Genomic DNA, 19,491 nt, shown 5'->3' with positions numbered 1-19,491 from the left:
AAAATTGCGTTCTTGTAATAGTCTCAGCAGGATTACACTTTAGGAGGAAGTATCCCTGTGACACTTATTCTATTGCCCTGATTGTGACTGCCCCACATCCAATAACATCCGAAACATGGTGGTTTGGTATTTATCGGATGCAATAATTATCATCAGTTGTGAGTTTACCCCTTTAAAATGGGGCATACCATCTGGATTTTGGTGCTTTTCGCACCAAATCCAAGTTTCCTGGTGTATGTTGTGCAGTGTTTAGATAAAATATCAGAAACACAAATATTGTGGGACCGAATATCATGTCAAAAATATCGAGGACAAGAATATTGTCAAGATCCTTTTCTATGGGTAAATAAAGTTTTACTATATATAACTCCACATATATGTGCCTTTGCGCTATATAGATCGTCAAGGTATGTAGACATGAAGTTAAGAATAGTACATCTATACTTACCTATTTGCACTTACCTTCTCGATATTCTTGTCCTCTTTATTTTTGACGCGATATTCTGTCCACGCGATATTTGTGTTTCCGAAATTCTGTCACTGATCCTGCAGTTCATTGCCCCCAGCCCAGGAATAGAACAGCAGGTTTAGCTGGCCGGTTTGTGCCTGGGATGTGGGCTTCATCATGCCCAGTAATTGGCTGGTGCAATAAAATTCACACTATTTTTAATCCAGATTCTCGCTCAAACTGGTTTGTACAGGGGCTGGAATTATCTGGCCTGCTTGTTGTCAGTTCTATGTAAGGCAACATATCCCAATTTGGATAAATACTACCATTGATATATGAATCAGGATTTTAACCTGGTTGCAAACTGCTTTCTGCAGACTTTTTGACATCACTATTTTCACCGGGTGAAAACCGGCACAAATTGTGTGGCCAGACAGCACACATCCTTAGTTTGTACAACCTAGAACTGGAAATAACAAGGACTATCAGTGTGTTATTCCTGACTCTGAGGTGCGTGAATTGGAATATGGTGTAGACTGCGCACCCGGTAAATACCCGATCTTGTCCTTTTGATATTTACCGGGTATCCAGTTTGTTCCCAGGAAACGCCCATTTTTCACCCTTCAGAAGGAAGGCCTCACAGGCTACTTTGGAGTCAGGGAAGTGTTTTGTGCCTGCACATGTTTTCTGCTCAGTGTTACCATCATCTTCACGGTTATAGTGAGTGGTAGATGCAATTGTGCCCAGTGTCCTCCCTTTTCAAATGTCAAATGAAAAATTGGGCTAAAAAACCAGGCACTCATTCAGGGCAGATTTTAGTTGCAGGTTTGAGCTTAGGGTCTAGACTGTCCTTTAGTACTATAAGGTTCATGTGCCAATTCTATTTTTTTGTCTGAGATTTATGTGCCTTTTTAGGTTGAGCCTGGGCAGCGCATGCGCTGCTCTGCGAGCCATGCTGTATTGGAGTATGGACTTGAAGCCCTGCCCACTCTTCACCCATATTTGTCATTGGCTTGTGTCATTGTCCTTCGTAAATGCTGTCTTCTGATTCGTTAATAGGCGTGTTAGTCCCTCCTTAGTACCGCCTTGTCTTCATTTGTAACCTCCTGTGAGGACTTGGCCTTTTACTTCTGTTTTTACACAGTATGGGCCATATGTATCGACACATTTCCCCATAGGCACAGAATGGGCAAAACCCTTTGATACATCTGGCCCTATGTCTTTTTAAGCCTGTAAGCGCTATTTTCTTTAATGGTTTTTACGACTGCAGGCACTACATGCTTTCCTGCAACATTCAGCGCGCCATGCGCGCTTTCACTGGGTGCTTTTACAAAAACAAAAGCATTTGTTTTTCAACTTGACAAATGCTTTTTTTATCACACTTTCACTTTAATAGCAGCCCCGGACCTTTCTTTAGACACAGATTCTCTAAAGAAAGGGGCTTTGGCTGCTATTATTAGGAAAGTGCAGCATGAGGCGCTTGTAAACACCAAGCATTTGCAATCCAATAGGTCTTGGATTTTAGAAACTTTGACCTGTTGGTATTGTAAGTGACAATGCCTTTTATTATTCCAGGGTTTTTAAACACAAATAAAAGGCATTGTCATTTACAAGGCCAATAGCTCAAAATCTCGCAATTGCAAGACCTATTGTATTGCAAATGCTTGTTATGTTTTAGTAAAGTGTAAAATGTTAGTTTTCACTGTTTCCTTAAAGCACTCTTAATTCAATTTAATTGAATATAGAGGTGTATACGTTTATTTGAAAACAATGTCAATATTTAAAAAAAAAATATTTTGAGAATAAGGGTACTTTGAAACCACTATCTGATTTAGGGAAACTTTGTTTTCTCTCTACACAGAACCACAACCGCAGCCGTCACAAACGCGGGAGCAGCAGCCTGGTGTGTCCAATGTGAAAGACCCTAAGCAGCAAAAAAAGAGCAAATAACCATGAGAAGAGAGACGAGACTACAAATCCTAGGTTATTACCATCCGAAAATAATAAAGGAATATAAAAGGAAGTGCTGGCTTCGTGATTTCACACTCAGCTGCCAGCTCTAAGTGCTACTACACAAAAAATACATGGTTCTGTCCGACTCTCTCAAAACATTTACAATTGTAAAGATATGCTGCATATGAAGCACAAGGATTAAAAAAAAATATTTATAAAAAGATTTACTAACCAAAATATTGTATACCAATACACTGATGAGGGTGCTTCGTGATAAGTGCAAAAGGTGCTCATGTAAAGTCTCAATCAATGTGTAATTCCCAGTAAGATGAATGGACAAATTATTTCAACAGCCTGTTCAACAGTCCAAATTCATTAGAGTCCAGTATTGGTGGGATTGAGTATTGTGTTCATCAATGATCAAACAAATTGTCACAAGGATCCAGGAAGGAAATTCCGTTGACGTTGCGACCCGCCACACAGAAGTGTTAGTAATACATTAATAAGGGGTCTTCATCAGGACAGTCAAAATCAAAAGCCAAGGCATCTGTAAAACAATACTGTGAGAGCCAAGGAATGCCAAATCATCATTTTGGGAAAAAAAAATCACATGGGAATTTGCTTTTAATTAAGAACCCAGTGTGGACACGTCTCAGCAGCTCCTAGGAGATACGTAATAGCTCTATCACATTTCTATAACTATCGCATCCAAACGAGAGCTGACTTTGGATGCAATATTTATTGAAAGGACTGTGTAATCAGTAGTACCAAGTGGGAGTTGAGGAGCATGAAAGAGTTGGAGGGTCATCGCAGCTGATGTTTTATGGACAGTCACAATGCTCCCTCGTTTTTGGTTCAAACAGTCGGTATGATAGATTCTGTACTCTTATGGGAACAGGACATACAATATCTGAAGGCGTGTCATTAACATAACATGTATTTTTTGATCGCATGCTAACTCTTGGTGCTGAAATAACATGACCCGGTCTCTGTAAGGAAGACAGCATCAGGGTTTCCTGTGGCGGTGTGATCTGCTGTGACTACTGCGTTATGGTCATGGAGCGAGTATTGATTAAAGAAGAGAAATTGAGGATGTGTGAGTTAAATGTGTTTGTGTGGGGTGCAGGGTTGTAGCATTTGCATGTGTGTGTGAGATGTCCCCTAGAGATATAAAGAGAATGCACATGGTGTTTTTGATTAGGGGACTTGGGTACCATACGAGAGAGTCCGGAATATTGGCTTGCACCGTCACTGGTCCCTAACAGGCCAAAAACAGGTGAGTAACTTGTCTTTGTCAGCCCTTTGTTCCATGCATCTCTGCGAGGATACCTTGAGGCCTTTGAGATTTAAGCTTCTGGTTTGGTGGCAACATATTCCTTACTTGACTTAGGGATCTGTGTAGAAAAAATATCAAGTAAGTGAGCATTCCGAGAGTCACAAGGACTTCTTATCCCAGGGGCCAGAACCAACCAAAAGGGCATCTTGTGTTCGCAGGATAATGAACCTCAACTACAAGATCAACCTGCAATTCTGAAGGGTGAACGCCCAAAATATAGACAGGCCAGAATATCGACTCCAAAATATAGATAGGAAAGAATATCGAATCACCAAAATATAGTTAGTCAGAATATCGAAATTGTGTTAGGAAATATTAATTTCCATAATATCGAATTTAAAACATCGATTTCCATAATATCGATTTTTTTAGTGTTATGTATGGTAGTATATGTGTTAAAATTCTGTATTATTTTTGTAATGTGTGTTTAATTTTTTTAAAGTAATAAATGTTATGTAATTTAATTTTTACGTAATTTAATTCCGTAGCGGGTTGTGGGTTTATAGGGGAATAGGGTGGGAACTAATTTAATTATAGTAAATTAAATATTAATTTGTATTTATATTTATTGATAATTAATTGATTGATAATTAATTATTAATTGGTAATTATTTTTTTATAATTGGTAATTAATTTTTATTAATTGATAATTCATTTGTATTAATTGATAATAATGTTAATTGTATTATTTATTATTTGGAGCGGGTTGTGGGTTTATAGGGGAATAGGGTGGGAAGTAATTCAATTGTAATAAAGTAAATATTTATTTATATGTATTGATAATTAATTGCTTGATAATCAATTATTAATTGGTAATACATTTTTATTAATTGGTTATACATTTTTATTATTTGGTAATTAATTTTTAATAATTGATTAATTGATAATTAAGTTAATTGTATTTTTTTTGTTTGTTTTTTTTTGTTTTTTTTTGCAAAAACCTTTATTGCACCGTCAAATTACACAGCGGAACGCCTACAACCCAACGGGCTGGCCGCTATAGTAGTCTTTAGATCAAATGGCAACAATGTACATTCAATAGTCCACTTCCCAGTAGTAGAAACGATGGTACAGCTGCCGAAAGGAAGAGGTGCAGCATAAGCATAAGTCATTTCAGAGATTATTGGTTTTTGGCGTAATTTTTTGTTTTTTCTCCCCCCCCCCCCCCCGAACAACAGGAAAACGAAATAACTGTTAGGAATATCAAAGCGGTCATGTAAATAACAATATCGTGCTTATGTAGTCTTCTTACCAAGACGTCCCTCACCAGAGTCCCTCCCATTCCCGCAATCTGATCCCAGTTATTGTATACTTGTCATTGTGGACATCTCTCCCAAGTTGTGATCCCCAAAGTCCACCCGCGGGTTCCCCGCACCCCAATACGGCTGAATGTCTCCACCCCGCCTCCGGTGCCCTCTTTCCCTAAGATGTGCGGTATACTAGTCCTCTGCCTCTTCCTCATCTGAATCATCTTGATCGTCTTCTGGCAAAGGATCACAAATCTCCCCCCTATATACATTCCACTTGGTCCAAATTTTATTCCACTTTCCCGGGCAGGCACGATTGGAGTATACCGCCCGTTCCGTTATCATTACTCTATCGATATTCCGACACCATACTGACTTGGTTGGTACCTCCGCCACTCCCTATTTTTGTGCAATATCTCGTTTCGCTATAAGCAACCCCACTGTGACCCAGAGTTGACCATGTCTAGAAATGTATCCAGTATTATGGGTGTCTTTCATAGATTCACATGCCTGAATCATTCCCCGTCGTCGAGACGGGAGCCTCCGGTACATAGAAAAGTAATGTCCTATAGACATACATAGAGAAAAATAGGCCTAAGGTCCTCCCCTTAGTAGCCTATCCTTGTCCTTATGTAAAAAGGACCAAACTCTTAGAGCCAGCCAATCAGCTAACACCTCCCTCTAGAACCTTCCTGTCAGGAGCCTCAGTCCCTCAGATTTTCTACCGCACGTTGTGCTAAGGGAGTCTCCCCTGAGCTCTGCTCAGATTCTGTGTTTTTTCACTTAATTACAATAATTTTGCTTTCTACTATGGATTACCTTCACAGATGAATGAAAGAATTTTATTTTAAAGCCTGCGCTTCTTGTTCCAGAAGGTTGCTTTGCTCTGTTCCTCACACTCACAGGCCAAAGGCTGCAAGGTATGTTGCAATTTCTCAAGTAATTTCTTGAGGGGTCCTGAAAAGAGACTTTTAATATTGTTCAGACCAGAAAGGAGGTTTTTATTTTCTCCAGTTACTGCTATGAGGTTTTGCCCTCAACATCTAGGAGACCTAAAAAAAGAAGAGAATCTCCTCAGACTCATTCCTCAGGGGACCGTCCTGAGAAGGCCCTAAAAAAGACCGCTCATGGGTCTTCCGGGCGCAGTCCTTCAAAAATCTCTTCACTCTGAGGAAAAGGAGAGTAAAGGACTTGCTTTTGGAGAAACAATCAGGTAAAAAGACGACTTCTGAGCCGTCAAAATCACCTCCACTGGTCATGGGATCTTTCAGAAAGGCGTCTTCTATACCTCCTAAGGTAAAGACTAAGAAGCCAACATCGTCAACTGGATCGTCGATGACAAAACCATCAGCATTGCCTGTGACAGCCTCTTCGTCTACGATGGCCTCGTCTACGCTGGCCTCGTCTACGATGGCTTCATCTACGATGGCTCGTCTACGACAGCCTGTCTACGACGTCGACGTTGGCCTCGTCTACGATGGCCTCGTCTACGATGGCTCGTCTACAATGGCACGTCGACGACAGCGTCGAAGACGACGAGAGCTTCGACGACGAGAGCGTCGACGACGAGAGCGTCGACGACGAGGGGGTCGACGACGAGAGTGTCGACGTCGAGAGTGTCGACGACGAGAGTGTCGACGACGAGAGTGTCGACGTCGAGAGTGTCGACGACGAGAGTGTCGACGACGAGAGTGTCGACGTCGAGTGTCGACGACGAGAGTGTCGACGAGAGTGTCGACGACGAGGGTGTCGACGACGAGAGTGTCGACGACGAGGGTGTCGACGACGAGAGTCGACGTCGAGAGTGTCGACGAGAGTGTCGCCGACGAGAGTGTCGACTTCGAGAGTGTCGACGTCGACGAGAGTGTCGACGACGACGAAAGCGTCGCCGCCGACGGCGAGAGCGTCGACGACGACTGCTCGTCTATGACTGCTCGTCTACGACGGCCTGTCTACAGCATCGACAAGGGCCTAGTCTATGATGGCCTAGTCTACGATGGCCTCGTCTCTAATGGCCTCGTCTATGACGGCCTCGTCTATGACGGCCTCATCTACAAAGGCTAGTCTACGACGGCGTCGACGGCCTTGTCTACGACGGATCGTTTATGGAGTCGACTGCTCGTCTATGACAGCCCGTCTACGGTATCGACGATGGCCTCGTCTACGATGGCCTCGTCTACGATGGCCTCATCTACGAAGGCTCATCTTCAATGGCTCGTCTACGATGGCATAGTCCCCGACGACCTCGTCTATGACAGCCTGTCTACGGCGGCCTGTCTACAGCGTCGACAAGGGCCTAGTCTACGATGGCCTAGTCTTCGATGGCCTAATCTACGAGGGCCTAGTTTACGATGGCCTAGTCTACGATGGCCTAGGCTACGATGGCCTCGTCTACGATGGACTCGTCTATGATGGCCTCGTCTATGATGGCCTCAACTACGACGGCCTCGTCTACGACGGCCTCGTCTACGACCGCCTCGTCTACGATGGCCTCGTCTACGATGGACTCGTCTACGATGGACTCGTCTACGATGGCCTCGTCTACGATGGACTCGTCTATGATGGCCTCGTCTATGATGGCCTCATATACGACGGCCTCATCTACAAAGGCTAGTATCCGACGGTGTCGATGGCCTTGTCTACGACGGATCGTCTATGGAGTCGTCTACGACGGCCTCATCTATGACTGCTCGTCTACGACGGCATAGTCTATGGCGGCGATCTCGTCGAAGGGCTCGTGGACGAAGGTAGAAATCCGCCAATTCTGGACTCTCTTCTAAGGTGGTAGAGAGGGCTGCTCAACGTTTTAAGATCCAATAACCTCTCAGGAAGAGGCCTGTTTCTTGTTCGTCTTCAAAGAACCCTTCAAGAAGGCAGTAAGGTCAATACTGATTATCAATTACCTATAGTCAGGAAGGGTAAGGGTCATGATGTACCCCTCCTCTGTATCACTGGTGATCCCTCAGTTGGATAAGACGTATAAGCGCCAGATACAGCACCGGCGTGTTTCACAGGAACATCCTAAGCCAGACTCCGTAGTGACGCAGGCGGCCCAGAAGAGCTCCGGGAATCCTTCGGCCCCGTTGTCGCCTCCTCCTGATAAGGAGGGAATAAGAGTGGACAACATTGGGAACAGGCTTTCCCCAGCGAACGCTCTAGCGCCCTTGGGACGCTATCATGAACAATTGTGGGCACACATGCCCCATACCAATCGGAATTGCCACATTCATGCGAGGAGAAAGTAAAGTGGAGTCTGCTAGATGGTGAAGCATCGGCGTCAAACCATAGACTGCGCGAGGAATATCGCTATGATAGGGTTCCACCAGTTGGCTGGAGCAGCAGTCTTGCGGATCCAAGGAGGGCCCTTTCCGTCCTGAGGTGCGAACAACGTTTTTTGGACAGGCCATATGATAGCCAGTTACTATTTGGCACAAAAAGTTAACGAAGCAGACAATGCGAGAGCTTTGGTCACTCTTCAGGAGAAGAACCAGTCCTTTAGTAGAAATGGAGGAAGAAGACGGTCTTCCTACAGAGGAAATTATCAATTTGAGTCCTCCTGCTCTTCAGGCCATAATGGCCTGCAATGCCCTCAGCGCCAACAATAGCGAAACAAGCACTCCTCTTTTGAGAAGTTGTCCTTTCAAGGAAAGGACAGCGGAGATATCAAAATATACGGCTGCTTCTTCGAGAGATCTGGATTATGCTGTAGAAAGGAGCTATAGCGAGCGTACCTCCTCATAAGGGAAAAGGGTTTTCTTCCCGCTTCTTTTTGATCCAGAAAAATGATAAGCGGTGGAGACCAATCTTGGACTTCAGAGCCATCAACAAATTCCTACAGAGGCAGTCGTTTCGCATGATAATCCAGGAGGTCTTGCACATAGGACGCTTACTTCCATGTCCCAATTCACAGGAATAGCTAACAATACTTACGATTTGCAGTAGTGGGCAGGCACTTGCAGTTTCGCGTTCTGCCTTTTGGGCTCAAGTCTGCGCCGTAAACATTCAAGAAATACCGTTCCCCGGAGGCGGCATATCTCAGACACCAAGTCTTTCAGCATCTGAATGACTGGCTGGTCAAGGCTTCATCCTTAGAAGACGTGTCCAGGTCTTCCAACACCTGTTTTCAGCTTTCGATTTCTTGGATCTCCCCCTCAATCAAGAAAAATCGGTCCTAAAACCTTTTCACTACATAAGTTTCCTAGGTGAAACCCTGGATACACGGTCAGCAAAGGTTTTCCCATCCAGAGAGTGATCGTGTATCCTCCTGATTCCTCACTGTCAACTACGAATGAGACCTCTACAGGAGGCGCTCTAGAAGCAGTGGGTCCACTGCACAGGGTCATCTGACGACCACATAAAAAATGAATTCTCACATGGCCGAAGTCCTACAATGGGGGATATCATCTCAAAACCTGTCTTAAGGCTCGTCATTCCTACTTCCGGCTGTTCCTCATGTCGTCACAAAAGGCGTCTCTTTGGAAGGCTCTGGAGTTTTTTCTGCAAGAGCTACAGATATGTGGAACGCGGTCTCCTATGGAGAAGAAACTACATATAAATCTGCTTGAACTATGGGCAGTCTCCCTGGCCCTTCAAGCTTGCCTGCCAAAAATAGGACGGACAATGGGCTCACCAATGTGTTGTGCAGCCAGAAAACATCGTCACACGAGTGGGAGCTTGTCCAACAAATCATTGGCCACATCTTCTCCAGATAAAGCACGCCGCAAATTGATCTATTTGCGACGAGAATGAGCGCCAAATGCCCACACTTCGCAAATTGGCAACACCAGTCAGGGTCTCTAGGGAATGCATCTCCAATCGCATGGCGCAACGTCTTTGCGTAGGCCTTTCCGCCATTCCCTATGCTTCCCAGGGTCTTCAAGTAAATTTTAGCGGAGCCTTGTATTCTGATTTTAATAGCCCCAATTTGGCCTAGGCAACATTGGTTCACAGAGCTCCACCGTCTATCCCTGGAGCCGCCGGCCCACCTGCGGCAGTACCTATCTCTGCTTACAATGAACTATAATCAAGTTCAACGTCCGGATCTGAAGTCTCTCAGGTTAGTCGCCTGGCCCCTGGGTTCAGAGTTCCACCATCTGAATATTCCACAAGACTGTAGACATTCTTGCCAGAGCAGGGGCGGATAGCACCTAAACACATTCCCTGAAATGGAAGCGCTTTTGTGTTTAGGGTGCAGATCATGGAAATTGGCCTTTCCCACGTCACCGGATCAAATATTGCCTTATCTATTACATCCGGCACAGTCGGACCTAGCCCATACCTCGTTATGAAATAATTTCAACGAGTCCATCGCTCTGGTCAAGCGGTTTGATTAAGCAAGTTCTAAAACGATTATATAGTTCTTTCCAGCCAGTAAGGATGTTGCCACCTCTTGGCATCTCAATGTGGTTCTTAACCAGCTCATAAAACATCCGTTTGAACCAGTACACAGAGCTGACCCAAAGTATGTCTCGTGGAAAATCCTTACCCCTCCTGGCGCTCAAGTCCGCAAGGAGGGTCAGTGAGCTACAGACGGTTTTGTATCCAGGATCCTGTTCTGCAGTTTAATAGAGACTGAGTACCTCTGAGATCCACCCCTAGGTTTATCTCAAAAGTTCCGTCGAACTTCCACCTAAATGATCCTGTGGTTGTGCGTTCCTTTTTTCCGAACCACAGCACGGCGGCTGAGAGATCGCTGTTTTTTTCCTTGGATCTCAAGCGATGTTTACAGTTTTACAGTGACAACACGAAAACATTCAGGAAATCTAACCAGCTATTAGGAACTTACAGCAGACCTGGGAAGGGTCTACCGCTTGCCAAGCAGAGCATCTCCCGATGGATTTCTGCAGCCATTGCTTCTGTCATGACCAAGTTGGACAGCCATTGCATTCCAAAGCGAGAGCGCTCACCATGAGAGTTATGTCCACTTCTATGGTTCTCATTGACATTTACAGGGCGACAACATGGAAGTCGCCGCATACCTTTACTAGGCAATACTGCCTGGATACGGAGCTGATGAATGATGCAGCAGTGGGACAAACGGTGTAACGCCATCTATTTCGGTAGGGTGTAACGCCATCTATTTCGGTAAGGTGAGCCTTCCTCCGTCCCTCCATCCTACCCTAGTATGCACATTTCTTTAGTGTTGTTTATTGTGGATACCTAGTCATGGTTCATGCTCTATTGATGGTTCATGCTCGCAAGATGTCTTATCTAAGGACTTCTATATGCTGTTCCATCAGAAATGTGCACTCTGCATTGCTTGCTACTCTGATTCAGGCATGTGAATCTATGAAAGACACCCATAATACTGGATAAGAAATGAGTTACTTACCTGTAACTACAGTTATCCAGTATTGGTGTCTTTCATAGATTCACATGCAACCCTCCCGCCTCCCCTGGAAGGACTCACCTATCTCTCTATCAGTGCTACGCCTACTTAGGTGCGTACGAAAATCTGAGGGACTGAGGCTCCTGACAGGAAGGTTCTAGAGGGAGGTGTTAGCTGATTGGCTGGCGCTAAGAGTTTGGTCCTTTTTACATAAGGACAAGGATAGGCTACTAAGGGGAGGACCTTAGGCCTATTTTTCTCTATGTATGTCTATAGGACATTACTTTTCTATGTACCGGAGGCTCCCGTCTCAACAACGGGGAATGATTCAGGCATGTGAATCTATGAAAGACACCAATACTGGATAACTGTAGTTACAGGTAAGTAACTCATTTCATCTGTAGGCTCCCACACGTTTAAAAGGCACCTTTTTGGTTCTGGCAATAATGATGTTTCTAGTGTTTGTGAAATCGTTCGCAGTATCTGTCTCCAATATTCCTGAATCCGGGGGCAGTCCCAGATGGTGTGGAAAAATGTACCCTCCTCCCCGCACCCACGCAGGCAGTAAGGATGTTGTGTCCGGTGAATACGATGTAGCATTGTCCTTGTGTAATACACTCTGTCTAAAAATTTTAATTGAAATAATCGCAGCCGCGCTGAGATGCCCATTTCCTTAGGAGAAGCTAGTGCCTCATTCCACTCCTGCTCGTCCATCTCACTGGTGTCCCCCTCCCATTTCTCCTTCAAGGGCAGTGTTGGGTCTGGTAGGTTATTAAGTAGTTTGCGGTACGTAAGGGATGTAGCGCGTTCGACCATGAAGTCCGTAAGGAGGCGGTCTTCCAGCGGGGAAGACTCAGTCAGATCAGTGTCCGCGGTCAAGGCCGTTAATAGTGCGTGGCGAATCTGGACGTATCTGTAGAGCTCCCTGTCACTGAGTTCATATAGTTCTTTCAGTTTCTGGAAGGGTATCACCCCACCCCTCTCCCAAAGATCGCCCACTGTGGAAATTCCTATTGTGTCCCAGTGTGAGAAACCCTTGCTGTTTCTCATGTTGCCGAGGACTCGAGAGTCCCACAGCGGGGTTAGCTTGGAAATTATACCTTTCCAACCCAGGGACGCCGTTGCTGTGTGCCAGATTTCTACAGTAAGCCTGGTGGGTCCCATTAACGTGCGCGTTTTACGTTGGTCATATAATGGGGCTAGTAGACTGTCAGTGCCAAGTTGTGCTCTATCTGCTTGGAATGCTAGTTCGGTTTGTGAAGTGTGGATCCACTGGTTGATGGGTTTGAGGTGCGCCGCCCAGTAGTACAACTTTAGGTTGGGTAAAGCAATACCACCATCATACCACCCCCTATGTAGTTTGGATTGTGCAATACGAGCGGGGAGGTTCCCCCATAGGAGGTTGGATACTAACGCTGCCACCTTTTGGAAGAACCCGGGGGTCACCGAGTAGGGTGTATTTTCAAGGACGTAGAGGAAACGGGGCAGGGCCATCATCTTGTAGAGTGCAGCTTGCCCCAAAAGTGTCAGCGGGAGTCCTGACCAGAAATGTACGTCACGTTTGAGTCTGTCTAGGTGGGGTTTCAAATTTTTGGCCATGAAATCTGCTGGGTCTCTGGTGCTATGAATGCCCAGGTATTTAAACGACGTGCCGGCTATCTGTAAAGGGCAGTCCGAGTCAAGGACCAGGGCCTGACCCTTCAGGACGTACAATTCTGATTTGCCCCAGTTCAGTGTATATCCGGATATCTTTCCATGAGTGTCACAGAGGTGTAGTAGAGCGGGGATTCCTGTATCCGGGTTGGTGAGATATACTAGCATGTCGTCCGCATATAGGGACAGTCGATCCTCCCAGCCTTCCTTCCAGCATATACCCCGAAGGTGGGGTGAAGTTCTAATTAGAGTTGCGAGGGGTTCCAGTGAGATCGCGAATAACAATGGCAATAGGGGGCAGCCCTGTCTTGTGCCCCTGCCCAAGGAAAACTCTCGTGAGATATGGCCATTGGCCACTACCCGTGCCCTCGGGTCAGTGTACAGTAACCTCACCCATGCGATGAAGCGGGGTCCGAATCCCAAGCGTGATAAGGTCTCAAATAAGTAGGCCCATTCCACAAGGTCAAAGGCCATCCTAGCATCGAGTGCCATGATCACTGCTTGTGTTTCTACTGTGTCTGCCCGTGCCAGCACTCCATGCAATCTGCGCAAGTTTAGAGCTGTGTTGCGATGGGGCATAAACCCGGACTGGTCCGGATGTATAAGGGATGACAGGTGGGGCAAAATTCTCATTGCTAGGAGTTTGGCCAAGATTTTGGCTTCTGCATTAAGCAGCGATATGGGGCGATATGAGGAGCAGTCTTCAGGTGGTTTGCCTGGCTTAGAGACGGCCACTATGGTCGCCGCTCTTTGATCCGGTGGGAGCGTACCTTTACCCAAACAGTCCTTGAACATCTCGAGCAGATGTGTACTGAGGGTCTCCGGCATCGCCTGATACCACTCCACAGGTATACCGTTTGGCCCCATTGCCTTGCCCGGGTTTAAAGCACGGATCGCCAGTTGAATTTCGTCAGCGGTTATGTCTGCTTCTAACTCTTCTGATATTTCCGGGGTTAATGTATTGACTCCAACTGGGGCCAACACGTCTCTGGCCATCTCGGGCGTTACCGTGTGTTCGGGGGTGTACACCTGTTCGAAGTGGTCTGCGAGCAGCTCTACTATGTGTCCCGGGTTAGTGTGAATCTCCCCGCGTTCATCTTTCAGTCTTTGAATACCCCTCGAGTTCCCATCTCTTTTATCGAGCCACGCCAGCATTTTCCCAGCCTTATCGCCCACTTCATAGATCCTATTCTGAGTGTCAGATAGGCTTTCCCTGACCTGTGTGCGCAGATGATCATTGTACAGCTGTTGTTTTAAGGTGAGTGCGTGCAGGGTGGATGGAGTGGGATGTTGTTCGTGAGTTGTAGTCAGTGTCTGTAGGGTCAATTCCAGGTCAACCAGCTCCTGAGCCCGTTGTCTTTTGAAGCCTGTGATGGAATTTATGGCTTGGCCCCTCAGTACCGTTTTATACGCCCCCCAAAGCACCTCGGTGGAAAGTACTGAGTGCATATTCTCAGTGTAGTATTGTATTGTTGTTTTTTTAAGAGCTTTGTGAACTTGGGGGATCTTGAGGTATGCAGCATGTATGGGGTAGATGCGTTTACGTGTTTGTGCCTGTGAGGTGAGTGTGAGGGTCAGTGGGGAGTGATCCGAGATCCCTCGTGAGTGGATCTCCATCGCGTCTATATGATGGAGTCCGTCCCCCAGGGTCAGGAAGTGATCGATTCTAGACAGACTACCATGTACTGCAGAATGGAAAGTGTATTGCTGCACAACGGGGTGGAGGTGTCTCCAAATATCGACCAGTCCCATGGCTGTCAAAGATTGCTGAAGGCGGGGGACACCTCCCGTGGAGGCTGGTGTTGGGAACCTGTCAAGTTGTGTGTTCAGAACTGCGTTAAAGTCTCCCCCGAGAATAACTTCCCCCTCCGGGAGAGATAGGATAAAATCGCCCAGTTTAGGGAGGTGTACCGATTGAAGTGCTGGTGGGATGTATACTGAAACTAGGTTAAAGAGTCTCCCTTCCCATTGTCCTTGCAGCGCTGCAAAGCAGCCTTGGTCATCTGTTTTAGTTTGTAGGGGGAGGAATCGTGTGTTTTTATGCATTAGAATTCCGGTACCCCTAGAGCCGGACGTGAAATCCGAGTGGACCATCATCCTGTACCCTCTTCTATTCAGGGCCTTGGTGGTCTCCCCTGTTAAGTGGGTTTCCTGCAATAGTGCTACGGTGGGTTTGTGTCTCTTAAGTGTGGTGATTACTAGCCCCCTTTTCACCTTATCCCCCAGCCCTCTCACGTTCCAAGACAGTAAGCGTAGGGAGGGGCATTGTGTCTCGGGGTCTACATTCCCCCCGTCAGTCGCTGGGATGTCAGCCATTTGGCCCCAGGGGTCCCACTGGGTGCTGGTGGAGAGGTGTGGCACCCATGGCGGGTGTGTAATTGTGTGGGAGGATGATGAGCGTTCTCATGGAGGTTGGAAGCCTCACTTCATTCTCCCCTTCTGGGATTAGCTCAGGTGAACATTTCGTCTTCTTCTGTGACCTAACATACAAATTCCTAACAGTCAAAAAACAATCCTTCCCCCTTCCCCCCCTCCCTGCATCCCTGCCTAACGGACTTTTAACTGCCCGCCCCCCCAACTGAGCAGAGTGCTTAACCCATCCCCCAACCAGAGTACTTGCGTGTAGGGGGGAGAGTGTCTCCCCGAGCAGGTGGCATCCCTGCCTGCTTCTGGGTTAGCCATGCCAGAGTCAATGTGCAGCAGTGAAAATGTGAAATCAATAAGCATTGATTGTCATTAAAACAGATCCCGGGTTAGAAATTATTCCTCTCCTCCTGCTCCCGTAAAGCTGCGGGAGGGAGATCTCTCCGCTCCTCCCCCACGACCAGACGTTTGTGAGCCATTTTTGCTGTGTCCTGCACTTTCGTGATCCGGTCTATGAGTTTTACGCTGCCGACCAACAGTGTGCCACCCCTCCAGCCAGTCCCGGGCAGCATCCGGAGAGTCAAAAAACCACACCTTTTTGTCCGCTACGACTCTGAGCCGAGCCGGGAAGAGCATCGAGTATGGTAGCTCCTTTTCTCTCAGCGTTTTTTTTACTTCCAGGAACGTCCTTCTCCTCTTAGAGACTTCGGCTGTGTAGTCCGGGAAGAAGGCAATCCTTGCGTTCTGAATTTGAATGGCCGGTGCCACTCTCGCGGCCTGTAGTATGGCGTCACGGTCCCTAAAATTAAATAGTCTAGCCAAGATAGGTCGGGGCGAGCCTCCAGACTTTGGTTTTCCCCCCGGAACTCGGTGGGCCCTCTCTACGGAGAAGAAATTCGAGAGTCCTTTGGGCTGGAGCCGGTTTTTAATCAAGTCCTCCACATAGAGGTCCATCGCCCCCGTGTCTTCCGATTCCGGCACACCTAGAATTCGGACGTTGTTGCGCCTGGAACAGCCTTCCTGGTCATCCAGTTTATCTCTGAGCTGTTTGTTGTCTGTCTGTAAACGTTCCATTGCTGTTTGCAGTTCGGAAACATCCTCGACTAGGGATTTAGTGACCACTTCGACCTGCTTGACTCTCTCGTTCATTTTCTGGAGGTCCGCCCGTATCAGCGTGACTTCCGTGGCCGTTGCCCCCACTGTCGCCTGTACCTGGGCTAAAGCCGCCAGGACATCTTCAAGCGTGGCCTTTTTCGCCCCCTCGGTCTCCGTCGTTTTCCCAGAGGTCTTGCGTTGTTCTTGGGGTAGCGTCTGCCTTTCATACGCGAATTTGTCCAATTTAACCTGGGTAGTGCTGTTCTTGGGGCCCCTGTTTGACATTATGCAGTTGGTGTTGGCGTTGTCAGAGGCTGCAGTAGGCTGGCGGACAGGTCGGGTCAGGACATGCACTCGTAGTAGTGGCTGTCCCGTGTGAAGGGCCGCGAGGTGGTATATGCGTAGTTAGCAAAATGGCGGCGTTGCGTCCGAGTTTCGCTGCTTCTTCCGCGCCCCTGGCCAAATCCTGCGGAGTTGTAGAGGATCGATGGGCGTCGCGGGGTTTCTCTCGTGTCCTCGGACCTCCGGAGAGCAATCCGCTGGGTTTCCGGAGCAACACTCCCGATGGGCCGGGGCTTCCTGCTCCACACCGCCGCCACCAGGTCACTTCCGGCCGGCTATAGTCTTGCCGCGACTCCGCTGCTTTCAGGCAGACATTAGGCCTTTCCCCACTCCGGTCTCCGTCTGGCGTTTCGATGCGAATTCGGGCCGTCGCTGACCCCAAAGTTGCTGCGTTGGTAGCCGCACGGCCTCCGGGTCCGGTCCTCCCCTTAAAGCTCGTGAAGACACGGATAATTAGAACAGATTGCTGCGGGAAGCCGCCTTGCCTCGGGAGCCTCTCTAAGCTGCGGCCGCCATCGTTGGCTGCTAGCCACGCCCCGTTAATTGTATTTTTTAATCGGAGCGGGTTGTGGGTTTATAGGGTAATAGGGTGGGAAGTAATTTAATTGTAATAAAGTCAATATTCATTTTTATTTATATGTATTGATAATTAATTATTCATTAGTAATTCATTTTTATTAATTGGTAATTCATTTTTTTAATTGGTAATAGATTTTTATTAATTGGTAATTATTTTTAATAAATGTTTTATTGGTATTGATAATTAATTTAATCTTATTTTAATATTAACTCATTACTTTCCCTACTGTTGCACTCTCAGGAGTAGGAATAGTAATTTTTTACCCCTATGCTATCCAACGCTTTCCCTACTGTTGCACTCTCTGGAGTGGGAATAGTCATTTTTACCCTCCCACTATCCAACGCTTTCCCTACTGTTGCTCTCACTGGAGTGGCAATAGTAATTTTTACCCTCCTGCTATCCAACGCTTTCTCTACTGTTGCACTCTCTGGAGTGGGAATAGTAATTTTTACCCCTACGCTATCCAACGCTTTCCCTACTGTTGCACTCTTTGGAGTGGGAATAGTCATTTTTGCCCCTACGCTATCCAACGTTTTCCCTACAGTTGCACTCACTGGAGTAGGAATAGTAATTCTCCAGTATTAGGGGTGTCTTTCATAGATTCACATGCCTGAATCATTCCCCGTCGTCGGAGTGGGAGTCCCACGGTATATAAAAAAGCAATAATATGCCTGTAATAACCAAAAAACCTTGGTAATAACCAACCAGGAAGTAAAGTAGACTTAGCTTACAGGAGCAAAAGCTCCCACACTCATGACTATCCTAGACATTATGTTAGACCAAACTGCAGCCAATCAGGCGACAGCACCCACCAGAATGTTCTCCACAGAGGTTCAGGCTCTCAGATTTTCTACTGCACGTCGTGTGAAGGGAGTCTCCCTGAGCTCTGCTCAGTTTCTTCTAACTTTGGTTGGTTTGTTAACCTTCAAAGAATGTCTACTTCTAAATCCCTTTTTAGGGCTTGTGATTCCTGTGGAAAGCTGAGGCTGTTCAAGGAGGATCCTCACAAAAAATGCATCTACTGTCTGTATCCTGATCATGAGGCGAAGGAATGTAAAATCTGTAGAACCTTCCCTCAAAAGAACCTCAGGGACAGAGAGGGTTGTCTGCTCCTGTGGCTTCAGAGGATTAAGGACAAGGATAACCCTGTTTCAGAGGTAGGGAGCATTGCCTCAGGGTCTTCTGTCTCCTCTAAGAAGAGAAAATCTGAGGTTGAATTGGCTTCTCCTAGGGCTAAAACTGTGAAAAAGGCCCAATCCTCTCAGGATTCTGGTTTGCCTTCTACATCCAAGAAGGTGTCTCCATCTGTGGTATCTGCGCCCTCAGGAAAATCTGGAAAGTCTGCAATTTCCAAAGCACCTGCCCATAAGGTTTCACCTCAGGCCTTGGCAGACTCAGGAGCAGCCTCATCATCGCCATCTCGTCATGTGGTCACTTCTTCCACTTCAACAGTGACTTTTTCTTCACCAAAACCATCTATGGTGATGTCTTCAGCCTCCTCACCGTCGATCGTCGACACTCCACCGTCGACGGTGTAGGAGAGTAGGGTCTGCAATCCTATGATCACCCAGATTTTTTGCTTTTGTTTCACTGGTTTACGACTTTCTCTGGCTGTGGGCCTGCCAATCAGACCCACAGCCTGGCTGTTCTCTTTCTAAATTACAACATGTACCCTAGGTGCATTTACCAATTGGTACTGGGCCACCTTATCAGACCCTGTAACTCAGGGCATAGGTGTACCCAGGGCTGCCAGGGGCTGCAGCATGTATTATGCCACCCCTGGCTGGCCTCCTAAATTTGACACAACTGGCTGCATGACAGCTGGGGCAAAGTCGTGTAATCACCCTTTGCTGTAGGTGTAGTATACCTATACCTAACCCTAAAATGGACACACAGATTCCTATCAGTCACTCCTATGGCAGGCCTTGACAATCCTGAAGGCAGAGTGCTTGGAATCGTGTGAGATGGTGCTCTGGCATGAGCTGAGCCTGTCTGCAGCTTGCGGAACCAAGTCCTAATAGCTGTTCCATGATATCGCATACCATATACTCTTTAAGTGCATTATAATCCTCGCGGTTAAATGCTAACTTTGGTATTGCTTTATCAAAACATGTCGAGTAAGGTGTCATACGAATTGGAATACTA

At 46.7% G+C, this 19,491-nt stretch overlaps 1 protein-coding gene across 1 annotated transcript in view; it reads left to right on the top strand.

The window, feature by feature from the left end:
• Nucleotides 1-2,462, top strand: part of LOC147678645 (uncharacterized) — a 432,022-nt gene extending 429,560 nt beyond the window's left edge. Inside the window, exon 9 of the mRNA XM_086946616.1 lies at nucleotides 2,310-2,462. Coding sequence (XP_086802742.1) covers nucleotides 2,310-2,398 — 89 coding nt within the window. The 3' untranslated portion in view covers nucleotides 2,399-2,462. The remainder of the gene's footprint in view (nucleotides 1-2,309) is intronic.
• The last annotated feature ends 17,029 nt before the right edge of the window (nucleotides 2,463-19,491 follow it).

This window comes from Lissotriton vulgaris, chromosome 12 (assembly GCF_964263255.1).
Source record: "Lissotriton vulgaris chromosome 12, aLisVul1.2, whole genome shotgun sequence".
In the NCBI taxonomy this organism is placed as follows: domain Eukaryota; kingdom Metazoa; phylum Chordata; class Amphibia; order Caudata; family Salamandridae; genus Lissotriton; species Lissotriton vulgaris.
The sequence above is the reverse complement of the archived record's forward strand: the minus strand, read 5'-3'. Positions and strand labels throughout refer to the sequence as shown.